We start from the raw sequence: 12378 nt of genomic DNA on the forward strand, positions 1-12378 counted from the left end.
ACAGATAAATGACTCACCAGTTCAATGTCTGTTACAGGTTACTTTGAACTCAGTCTGTGGATCAAATGATCATTAATCCAATCACATAAATACCTGAGCACCTTCCAGTGGAAATTATTACATCCAATAACAAGCCTTACAAGCCCTATCAGGTTGCCAAATCAAGCAGTGGAGAGAGGAAAAAATACCAGAAAATCTGGTCTGTGAATACCTCTGAGTAATCACAACCATCTTTGAACTACTCTCTTCTTGACAGGACTGCTGCAGCTGTGGGGAAGAAGGGGTGGGGCTGGAATTCTCACCTCCTTGAGATGAATTAGGAGGCAGAATTAACCCTGAATTAGGCTGAGGATAAAACAATCTGTTGCTGCTATTTTCAGAGGTTTCTGTGTTGCAACACACAGCTGTTTGCAAAGTGGTGGCAGAAACTCTACATGGCATTTTGTAATGAAAGTTCAGAACTGGCAAAATTAGAAGGAATCCAATATAGCAGAAACACTAAGCAGAAAGGGCCCACAACTTTTTTACTTTTGCTGGAATCAGCTGCACATGCTGGGGTCCTTCTTCCATGGAGAAAAATATCCCAGCCTGCCTCAGCTGAAATCAAATGCTGTTGGTGATGACAGGACTCACCTTCTGACAGCTACCTTCAGCCCCTCATTCTCTGGATCTGGTTTCTGAGGCTGAGCCACCTGCCTGAGGCTGCAGCCAGAGGGAAACTGGCCGAGTTCTGGTCTGACCCCTGGGGCACTCCGCTTGTTACTGGCTGCCAACTAGACATCAAGCCATTGATCACTACCCGTTGAGCCCAATGATCTAGCCAGCTTTCTATCCACCTTATAGTCCATTCATCCAACCCATACCTCGTAACTTGCTGATAAGAATACTGCTGCATATACATCAAGTCTGCAGCCCTCTCCAAACAGGATCTGACTTGATGGAGGGGTCTTTTCAGACCCGATCCAGGTATCCTATCAGTCCTCAGCCTCCATACATTTGAAACTGAATTGGGAATGTGAAGCAGGCAGTGGGGCAGCAGGTGGAGTGTGCTGCACATGTCTGCGAGATCAGGGAGGGTTTGTGTTTGTGAGGCATAAGCGTAGCACGCCTCTGGGATAGGGGATACATTCACAGAACAGGCAGTGCGCTACCTCTGCCTATACTGCCACCGTGACTGTTCTAGCTGAAGCCATGTTTAACCCAAGTTGTTGCTGGTGTGGCTCTGAACCCAGTGCAGGAAGGGTGTTAATCTCACCTTCCTTCTCACCCTTGAGGGCTTCAGCCACCATTGTTGGAAGTTTGTCTCTGGGGAAGGAAGTCAAAGCCCCTTTTCCCCTGCCCAGAGTTGGGAGACACCCCCAGGTGGCCAGAAGGTTTTCCCGGCAGCACAGGGATGATGGGGAAGACACTGGGAATGGGCAGGAAGAGATATTAGAGAGAGGCCCTTCAAGTCTAGCATCTTTGGTTCAGAACCTCTGCTCCCAGCCCCACTGATGCTGCTCCTCTGACATTTGTGATTCAGGGTCTTTATTATGATCTGTAAATGTCCCAGGATTAAAAACTTGGCTCATGGCGACAGACTTTCAACAAATACACCCCCTCCGCCATCATCACTGAACCCAGAGGCTGGGAGATGGGCTAGGATCATGGCACTGCGGGCGTGGGAAACCAACACAAACGATATTGTCCTTTCTGGGGGCAGCAGGGATGTGAATTTTAGTTTTTCATGGTGATGAGAGGGTCTGGAAGTTGGACCTGATTATAGCTCAGGGATTCTACAAGAAATACTCCCTGCTTGTTTAAAATTGGTTTATTGGGAAATTAAAAAAACCATCAAATTAACTCAAACATCAGGGAAAATACGAGTGAAGAAACGCACACGTGCACAGCATTGTACAAACACCAACAGCACAGCTCTGTCCTCTCCCTCTGTCACGATCTCATCTCAGAGTTTGAAGAAGTCTTGGTGGTCTCAATATTGAAGAGTGTCACATATTCCTCAGGAGTGGAGGAGCCTGAGAACCAAGGACTCAGGCTGGGAAACAGAGCCAGTGGGGAACACAGACAAGTGGGCTGACGTTATTCCCAGTGTCTCACCAGGGCTGGCATGTCCCCATAGTTGGGCTCACAGGGTGGATTCCACTGATTGTCCATACAGAATGAAGTGAGCAGGGAGTCCCCGGCATTGATTAATTGGGCCAGCTCCAGAGACTCCATGGACTGAACCTGAGAGAAGTGGAGGAAGCTGGAGCTGATGGTCACAGGTTGCACAGCAGGGGGAGAGGTTCCGACACTGGGCTGTGGGGCCCATGTATTGTAACCCTGCAAATCTGTAGGGCAGGCAGCTGGCTGGAGGGGAGGCAGGTGGATTCTGGAGTCAAAGGCAGAGCTCGCTGGTCCCTGCAGAGCCCACTGCATTCCTGGATCAGGCCCTGGGGATACAGGGTTCACCGACCAATCAAACGGGGAGAATGGATCCTGCCTGGGGTCTGCACAGAGATGGGTCTGTAGGGAAGAGAAAGCAGAACATTTAGACCCAAACCAGAGAGCCCAGAGCCCAGCACTGATCCCTAGGGCTCAGCTCTCATCACTGGTAGCAGCCCTGCTCTGGGTATTTCTGTAGGGTCTTCTGTCCCAGAGGATCCCAAGGGGACTTACAGGTGGTGAATCTACTTGCACCTGGGATGCTCTGACGGGAGAAACCTGACCCTAAACCAGTTCCAATGGCCCAGTAACCAGCCCCCAAGAAACCTGACAGGGCAGGAGGTAACAGCCCAGAGGGGAGATCAGTGCAATGCTGAGATCTCAGCACGTACCCAGCACTTCACAGGCCAGGCCCCAACTCCTGGCGATCAGCGTAGCTGCACTGTACCCACTGGAGCTGCCCGGCTTTACACAAGCTGGGCTCTGGCCCTGTGTCCCCAAAGCGCTGGCCAAGCACCAGTGAATCTGCCCTGAGTCACACCATCCCTGTGAAACGGCCCAGAGTGCCCGGGTGTCTGTTGGCGGGTGTGAGCGTGTGTCTGCTCCTTCGGGCGTCTTGCTGTCTGTGCGTATCTGTGGGTGAGGGGGGGGGTGGATGGGGGAGACTCAGGGGGTGTCTGTGGGTGTGACTGACAGTGTTTGTGTCTCTGTGGAGCTCTCAAGTCTCACCTGCAGGGTACAGAGGCTGCTCCCAGGTGTCCCGTTTCCACTGCAAAGTCTCCGGTGCTTCCCTCTTCTATTCTGGAACCAGGTCCGGATCTGGAATTGGAGAGAAGAGGGACTGAAGGAGCTGCTGGCAGAGAAGGCCCCTCAGGACACCTCGATGTGTGTCTCTCTCAGCCTCCCTAAAGGAGGGCAAGAGGGAGGGTATGAAGAAGCCTGACACACACCCCGCCTGCACTCGCCTCCCGGCCTTGAGAAGAAGGGAATAGTCTTGTGTAGAAAATCAGATCTCTCTGCCCTGGAGCACTAATGGGAGGCAGGGACAGAGAATGGGATCCCTCACTGCCCCCTGTTTCCATGAAAGATTCTCTCACACACCGACCTGTTCCCCTGCAGGTCACAGAGCCTGTCCTCCCAGCCCCAGCCCCTCCAGACTCACTGTCAGCACCTCTGTGAGCAGCAGAGACCCCAGCACCACTCCCCTCCCTGCCCCCCACACCACTATGGCTCCCTATTGTGCCCTGGCTGTAGGAAGCACATCACACAACTTGTCGCTGAAGCGGCGAGAGGAAAGCAGAGCCCGAGAAGGAGAGGCTGGCGGTACCTGTTGGTAGGTGAGTCCCGTCATCCCCGACAGCATTTCAGCCTGAGCCGGGCTGGGGTATTTCTCTCTGTGGAAGAAGGACTCCAGGATGTGCAGCTGATTCCAGCTGTACAAGTTCCTCTTCTTCCTCCTCCTCTCTGGCTGCCCTGCCCACTGACCGTGGGGGGAAGCCCTGCTGGGGGCAGCAGCTACCACATGGGTCCCAGCAGCAGTGGCTGGGACCCAGGGCAAAGCCATGGCTCCCTCCCTGGAGTCCATCCGTGCTGCAAACACAGAGGGAGAAGGGTCAGAGGAAGGTGTAAACCCCAGGGAGGGAGAGGCACTGTCTGGGGGCCGGAGCAGGCAGGGACAGGTCGGAATAAAGGAGGATGGAGCTGAGCAAAGCTCTGGTTCCAGGCGGGGTCAGGAATCAGGCACAGCTCAGAGTGAAGAGCAGACGCCCCCAGGGAAGTGGGGGGAGCCCCACTGTACAGTCAGTTGGAGAGAGGACATGGCAAAGCCCTGCAGGACGGGCTGAGCCTCAGCCCCACAGAGCGATGCTGCTGGACTGGCCCCTGCACTGGCCCCCCAGCTCCCCTCCTGACAAGCAGCCCCAGAAGAGCTCACCTGGGTCATGCAGGCCTGTTCCCACGCTGGCCACCAGCCCGCCCGTGGAGTCCCAGGGCCCCAGGGAGAGGGGCTGGCTACCACCACCGCTGCTGCTGCTGCTGCAGTGTGCTGGGTCCGGCACAGGTGGGGTGAGGTCCCACACGGACATTTCCATGGTCCTCCTCGGCCTGGCTGCTGCTCTACCTCTGCTTCCCAGCCTCCAGGCCCCTTATATCCTGCGAGCCGGGCACCGGGCCCTGGACTGGGGAGGGGCGGAGGGCCCATCAAAGGCCATTTCAAAGGGATGCTCCAAAGGCCTGTGAGTCACCCCAGCCCAGAGGGGAGCCCTGCCCCGGCAACAGGGTGGGCAGCCCCTCCGCCTGCCCTGGCCGCCCGGGGGACATTGCTGTGGGAGCTCCCGGCGGGTCACGCTCGGGGGCTCAGAGGCCGGGAAAGGGGGAGTCCCTGGCTCGGGTTCCCAGCTGTCACCCTGCAGCACTGGGGAGCCGGAGCCAAGCACGGGCCAGCAGCTGTCCCCGGGCGCGGACGGGAGCGTCCGACCCAGCAGTCCGGCTGCCCCTGTCAGCACCATGGCCAGCACCCAGGCTGCGGGATCCCGACCCGGGAGGAGGGGCCGGGGGCGTCCGGGTGGGTCCCTGGACATGTCCACAGAGAGTCCCCCGAGCAGCGGCACCGCCCAGAAACGCCGGGAATGCGTGCAGGGCGCTGTACTTTGCTGCGTCTGGTCCCCGCTGCTGTCTTCTCTCCCAGGCAGCCCTGCCTCAGTCTCCCCCTCGGCTCTTAGCAGCGGGTCCCACTGCCCGTCGGGGCCTGCCCAGAGTCACCCCGTGCCTGGCTGTAACCACCTCTAACCACTAGGCAGCCGCCACCCTCCAGTTATCTAAGCAGCGGGTGCCACTCTCTGAGGCGGATGGGGGTAGAGGACGCCCACGGGAATGCTGCATCTGCGGGGGCAGACAGAGGGAGGGGGATTACAATAAGGATGACAAATGTCCAGAGGAGGCTGTCCTGCCATGCTGGGCTGAGAGGGGCTCAGGGAATGCAGCTCCCATTAGATCCCATGAGCAAACCAGAGCTACATCTCAGCAAGGTGACTTAGGAAATTCTTCGTTCACCAATGGGTCTAAATCTCTGTAATACCCCATTACACGTGAAATAAAGGTGTGATACTAGTTCTTTTTCTGTACAATTCAGTGTTAGGATCCCAAGATCCCTTCTCTAGCCATGCAGCTTCCCTTTCATTCCACTGGCAGTTATTCCTGGACAAAAGGATAATCAAATTAGCAGCTAAATGACTCACCATTTCACTGTCTATTACTTTGAACTCAGCCTGTGGATCCAGTCACCTAAATACCTGAGCTCATTCCAACAGATGTTATTATGACATCCAAATACACTGTCTTACTAGTCATTTATTGAGGTTGCCAAGTCGAGCACTGAAGATTTAATAAATGCAGGATTTATGATTGACTGTGCAACCTTAATTAAGTTCGCTTGTGCATATATATTATATTACAGTCTTTAGTTGTTTGCTCACGTAATTCTTATTTTTCACACTGGACCCACAAGTAAATGTATTAAATGTAGGCAATGCTTTTTGTTTGTCAAGGTCCACAGGTCAACATCACTTAGATACCTTAGTGCACTGGGTGGATGCTGCTCAGGCAGTCAGGTAACTGTGCAGTATTTCTTGTTATCCACATAGTCCAATGTGTGGCTGCAAATCTTATTCAGACTGTTGTAATATCTGAGCCTTACAGACATTAAATGATTTACCTTCACAGCTCCCCTGTGAGCAGCAGTGTTTCATTATTCCATTTTCTAGATGGGAATGGAGACAGAAGGAGGCCAGAATTTGAAAAGGTCTCTCATAATATTGGGTGTCCAACCTGAAAGACCTACAGCCTGTGTTTTCAGAATACTTGGCATTTGATAGCACTTTACATGTGCAAAGACCTGTACAGACATGAACTAATTCATCATGGAGAGGTGCAGGGCCAGTATTATAATCCCTATTTAATAGGTGAGAACACTGAGGCAGAAAGACAAAGTGACTTGCTCCAGGTCTCACACTGAATCAATAATGGCATCAGGGTTAGAATTCATTTGTCTGGACTGCCTGTACTGCTACAGCTATTGAGCATCCACAACTTGCTCTGAATTCAGGTCAGCACCTCTGAAAATCAGGCATCTGCACAGGATCCGTGGACACCTGTTGAATGAAGCAACTGTACAATGGACCAAGGAAAAGAAGCCATGAATATTTTGCAAATGGATGGGGATCCCATATGAGAAAGATGCACTGTGGTTAAGCCACAAGCCTGAATTCTGTTTCAGCTCTATGAAACCTCTGTCACTCTATGAAACCTTGGGTCATCTCATTGCTTCAGTTCCCCATCAGTAAAACAAGGGCACTGGCACTTTCCTTTGTAAAACACTGTGAGATCTGCAGGTGAAATGAACATTAGAGAGTTTGCAGAAAACCTTATGGGAAAATTCTACCTTGGCCCCAGAAACTCCTGACTAATTTTCAGCCCCATTGGCCTTTCTTTTTCTGTTTTATTAGGGAGTGATACGAGAGTGTAACTAGAGAACCAAGGTCCCTCTCTTCAGTTTAAAGATTCGATTCAGTGAGGTGCTGAGTCCCCTAAGCTTGCATTGTAGTTTAGTTTGGGGGTTCATGGACCCCCTCCAACACCACAATAGCAATTTCTACCTGCTCTCCCATACTCACTCTATCCCCTCTGCCCACCCACAGCCCCTCGCCCCCATATCTAGCTGTCTATTAACAGGTTGTCCACTCCCACCTAAAAACTTTTCAACTTCTGACAATCTGGCCCCATTAAAGTGTCTCAAGTTGGGTATTCAAGAAATGAGGCTCATAATATGACTAGTAAGTTTTTCAACTTAGGCCATATTGCTTGTAGTGCTGAGGTCACGCAATTAAAAGGAGTTCAGACACCACAGTGATAAGAAAACCATGATTAAAGAGACAGAAAATCAATTTAGGCAATGCAAAACTTCGGGTTCCTTCAGCAATAGCTCAGTGATGTAAATGAAAATGCTTTCGTTCAGCATTTCTTGTTCTTTATGTTGTTTGATGCATTTCTCTTTATTACGTGGTTAAAGATAAATCAAAACAACCCGGCATTTATTTACTTAAATAAGAAACACTGGGAGGAAAAGGAACCCTTTTCTGTGCATGACTCTGAATAGTCACTACCCCTTTGGTGCCACCCTCTTGACTGAACACATTTATTTTAGCCGCTAGGGCTGGGGCTTTCTAAATCACTATGGACTGTCTGTGAGCCTCTCTTTCCTAAGTAACCTTTCAAAAATCACCCCTTGCTATCAGATCTGACCTAGCTCCTGATTCTGGTCTAATAAATGAACAAAGTGTAAATGAATCGCCACTGAAGATACTCTGGAGTTTGCACTGACCTGTCTTAGAGAAGACTCTGTGGTGTAAGGGTGGGCCTTTATTACAAGGTCTTTTTTCAGAAGAGAAATGCACTCTGTTGTCTCTGCACTATGCATTCCCCTAATGCGGCTGGTGCTTTGGGGCCATACCTGGGAGCCTGAAAATATTGCCCTGAAACTGACATAGCAAACTCTTCAAACAGGTTTTTAAAAAGGGGAAAAACAAACCAATACATTCCCATTTGAGGCTCAGCAGATGGAGAAAATCAAAAGGAACAAATTGTTCAGCCTCTGTGTTTAGCGTCTGTGCAATGGTGGATTCCTTCTGATTCTGCAAGTCTAAACTTTCATTAAACATGAAATGTCGATTTTTCACTTTAGAAACAGTTGTGTATTGCAGGCTTTATCCAGCTTTGCAGAAACTGCCTCTGTCTAAAAATAGGAGCAGGAAAGGTGATAATTTGTCTCACCTTCACTTAACACAGTGTTAACTCTGCCTCCTAATTCACTTCAATAAGGTGTGAAATCCAGCCTTCCTCCCCTCCATCAGCACAGTCATACTAAGAAAAGGGTGTGCTCAAAACTGACTATTTAGATATGTGCAGTGTAGTTGGAGAAGAAGAACTCTGTGTGGCTGGAAAGCTGGTCTCTCTCACCAACAGAAGTGGTCCAATAAAAGCTATTACCTCGCCTATCCTGTCTCTCTATTCATGCATATTCACACAAGGCTTTCTGGCATTTTTTAACGTTCAAGCACTTGACTTGGCACCCTAAATAACTTTTTGTTACTGTCTGAGATTCTGAATGTAATAACTTCCATTGGGATGTGCTCAGGCATTCACCTGATTGGATCAGCAATCACTTGCTCCACAGACTGAGTTCAAAGGACCTTATAACAAACATTGAATTGGTGATTCATTTTCCTGCTAACTTGATTTGCCTTTTGTCCAGCAATAACTGCTAGTGGGATGCAAGGGAAACTGCAGTGCTAGAGAAGGAATCATAACACTGATTTCTACAAAGCCATGAAACAAAAACCCAACCCTCCGCACAAAACACCACACAATTAGTTTAATGCATAGGCAATGTATACATGTAGTGGAATTTAGAGAGGTGAAATCTACTATTTAATTAAACACAGAAGTTACTTTGGGGCTTTTCTACATAGTGGGGTAATATGCTTCCCGTGGGTGTGATTTCTGAAGTGCACTAATGTGCTGCACTTTCATTGGTGCATCTCAACTCTAAAGGGACCCTGTAGTGCACATCTGTAGGGTCTACACAGACCAATTAATACGCCACACATCAGTAAGCTGCAGCAATCACACCTCCAAAGAGCACATTACCCCACCACACACAAATCCTTAGTACAGTGGCTCCCCGTTTTTCATATAAACTCAAATGGGAGCTGCACGCTCTTAGCCCTAGTCTTCATCCGCAGCACGGCAAGATGACATGCCTCTGGTCCGGGACACATTTTCAAAATAGTTTGCAATTGCCGTTTTAATTTACTGCCCTGTGTCTGTCCCTAAACATTCAGGATGCCTCTGGGTGCAATGCACAGAGATCTGCGTGAGACGCAGTGGCATCTGGTGGTTGGATAAAGGGGTAGGGGTGGCAGCGTGGTGTGGCTAGAGCATGGCACATGAGTAACTATTCAAGCAGATCATGTGAGGCAGTGGGCCCCATGTTTGGAACAGGCGGCTGAGAGGCAATGTTGTCTGTGAGATAATAAAGCTGTGATGACGACACACAGCAATTACTTACCTGGATTCACAGTATCTGGTTGATGCTGGCAGAAGACAAAGTGTATTATGATGACCTCTGTGGACCTGCATAACGACCTTTATACCCACACACACCTGGGATTCATCAACCAGAGCCCCAACCCCGATTACCTGATCATGATCCCAACACACTCACCACAAGCACATAGGGCTCCGGGGTATCAGCCAGTAAAGGCATGTTTATGCTAGGGTGCTGCAGCTATGCCGCTCTAATGCTGTAGTGCAGGTGCTTCCTACATTGCATCCCTCCATCCCCAAAGGAGATCTGTAAACACACCAGAGAGCCCTGTTTTTAAAATGTCAATGTATTTCTGCAGTAGCAGGAACATGCCTCTTTTCCTGTCAGTACAGATGCCTGCTGATCCTGTTGTTCACTCTCATTGGCAGCTGAGGCCCCAGAGGGGAGTGGTTGTGAAAATGTTCAAACCCCTGTGCGTGGACACAGTACCTTGTCCCTGCCCTTTCTGCTGTCGGGGGGGAGAAGGGAAGATGGGAAGTGCCACCACACCTTGGTGGGCTCCAGGATAGCGTCAATAATTAGGAGAGCCACTTGGGAAGGTTCCACAGAAACTAAGATGTAAGACTTCTCTTGACCCTCCTCCACCTGGAATTTAAGGCAGAAGCCTCTCTCTTTAAAAGGTCCTGATGGGCTCTGTAATCACCTGGAGGAGGTGAAGAAGGCTCCGAAACCACTGCCTCATCTGGTGATGAAGAAGAGGGAATTAGATTAGAGGCTAGATTAAAACCTAGGGCTGAGCTTGGGGCCCTGGCTCCTGGGGTCACCTGCTGAAATCAGAATCTCAGCTTTCATTTAAACAGACATCCTGGGGGTGAGTGTGCTGTGCGTCTTAGGGACACAGCGGTCACAGGTGCAGCCCAAGGGAGGGGAGACTTCACTTTAATGCCCTCCTGGTTTTGGTCCGTTCTGTGGGGTCTGTGCAGGACTGCATGGAGAGCAGCCTACATTCTGGCAGCATCAGAACCCAGAATCTCCTGCCCCATCCCAAACCTGACACAATCCTCCTGTCTCCCTAATACCACCTGCCACCTGAGTTTATGAGGTGTCCTGCATAAGAGATCTGCAGCAGCTGTACGCATTGCCCATGCCTGGGGAATTCTCCGCCCGCTGAACGGCTTTGCTAGTCCCTTTATATGGCTGCAGCAACATACAGAGGCCAGGCTGGGGAAAGAGAATCCCTTCCTGTTTCTAGCCCTCATGATTACAAGGAAAAGCTTAAACCGGTGACCAAGTGTAGCCAATGCAGCAGTGTCTGCCAGAGTTTGCAGAGAGCCTGAAGCAATAGCTCTGAGAGAGGTGACCTACCCCATCCATCTTAATGGGTTATTAACTCTAAAACCTGCTTCTCTGGGATGTACCCCACCAACACCACCCCAAGTAAAGGGTAGGGTCACAGGGTGAGGGGCTTCATGCTGTGGTGTGTTTAATGCCCTGGATTGCCTTAATGTGGAAGGGGACCTTGGAGCGGGGGGGGGGGGGGGGGCTGAGGGATGGGCTGAATTCCTACCAACCCAGAAGAGGAGAGTGCCTTTCTCCAGATGTGATTTAGCATAGATACCCTTTTATCTAGGTTGAGTGACCCTTCGTGCTCTCTCCAGCTATTACTGGCAGGTTTCCCACTCTGGGACTGCTCTGAAGGGTAGTGATATTTAATAGGCTAGTATAAATTCTAGTTCCCTTTTCCCTCACCCACTCTACAGATATTTTTCACACTTCCTGGGCTTCCATCTCTTAGGAGACCCACAGCAACCTCTATCTTTTACATTCATTTTCATAGAATCATAGATTAGGGTTGGAAGGGACCTCAGGAAGTCATCTAGTCCAACCCCCTGCTCAAGCAGGACCAACCCCACCTAAATTTTCTTTGATGTTAACTATACCCCCAACCCATCTGAAGACCATAGAAGCCACTCGGCAGTGGCTATGAAAGTGTATTGAAGCAGAACTGGGTGGCATGGACTCTGCCACTCAATTATATCAAGAGTACATATAGAGATGAGTGTACACACCTAAATGGGCAATAGTAATCACTGTACTATTAGATTAGATGGGAAGGATGACTTTTTGGTTAAGGCACTGGATTGAGAGTCAGAAGACCTGGGATCAGTTTCTGGCTCTGCTACAGGCTTCCTCTGTGACCTTGGGCAAGTCACTTAGACCCTTCAATGGGAGTTAGGTATCTAAATAGCTTTGAGGATCTCAGCCTGAATCTTGCCATGCCTCAGTTTCTCATCTATAAAATGGGGATAATAAAACTCCTTTCTACCATTATTGCCTGCCTTGTTTATTTGAACTGTAAACACTTTGTAACAGAGATCGTTTTTTCTAACTATGTGTACATCAGCTAACACAGCGGGGGCCCCAATCTCAGTTGTGGCTTCTAGATGTGATGTAAGTAATAACAACAACAATAGATTTAATACCTAAAGGGTGGTCCCCCTAGGGGAACACAGTGCAGCTAAACTTTAATTCTTTAAACTCTTTTTTGCTATTTAGTCAGTTAGAAACAAATCATAAATGTATATCATACAACTCTAATCTGACATACTGTGAAATTATGTCAGAATACATTTATCAAGCAGTATCAACCCAATACAGAGCACATTAAGTATTATCCATTTGTATGTGGGAGTCAGGAAATAAAAGGCTTCCTGAAAAAGGAACAATTTTGGCTCAGTGTAATGGCAGAGACACTATTTTTTAAAACCCAGTCTAAGGTGTATAATGATCTGGGAATAAATAGCCGTAAAAATAAAGACTAATTTCATTATATAAAACAACAGATACCTGGC

At 49.5% G+C, this 12378-nt stretch overlaps 1 protein-coding gene across 1 annotated transcript; it reads right to left on the reverse strand.

Moving 5' to 3' along the window:
- Nucleotides 1–1801: 1801 nt before the first annotated feature.
- Nucleotides 1802–4514, reverse strand: LOC137141946 (paired mesoderm homeobox protein 2-like). The gene is made up of 4 exons (XM_067531064.1): nt 4358–4514; nt 3752–4014; nt 3154–3243; nt 1802–2505 (listed from the first exon to the last, which is right to left on the reverse strand). The coding sequence occupies exons 1-4, from the start codon at nt 4512–4514 to the stop codon at nt 2080–2082; spliced, it is 936 nt and encodes a 311-aa protein (XP_067387165.1). The 3' UTR covers nt 1802–2079.
- Between the last annotated feature and the right edge of the window lie 7864 nt (nt 4515–12378).

Source organism: Emydura macquarii, unplaced genomic scaffold (assembly GCF_026122565.2).
Source record: "Emydura macquarii macquarii isolate MOO-44397 ecotype Brisbane River unplaced genomic scaffold, CSIRO-AGI_Emac_v2 contig_3122, whole genome shotgun sequence".
In the NCBI taxonomy this organism is placed as follows: Eukaryota; Metazoa; Chordata; order Testudines; family Chelidae; genus Emydura; species Emydura macquarii.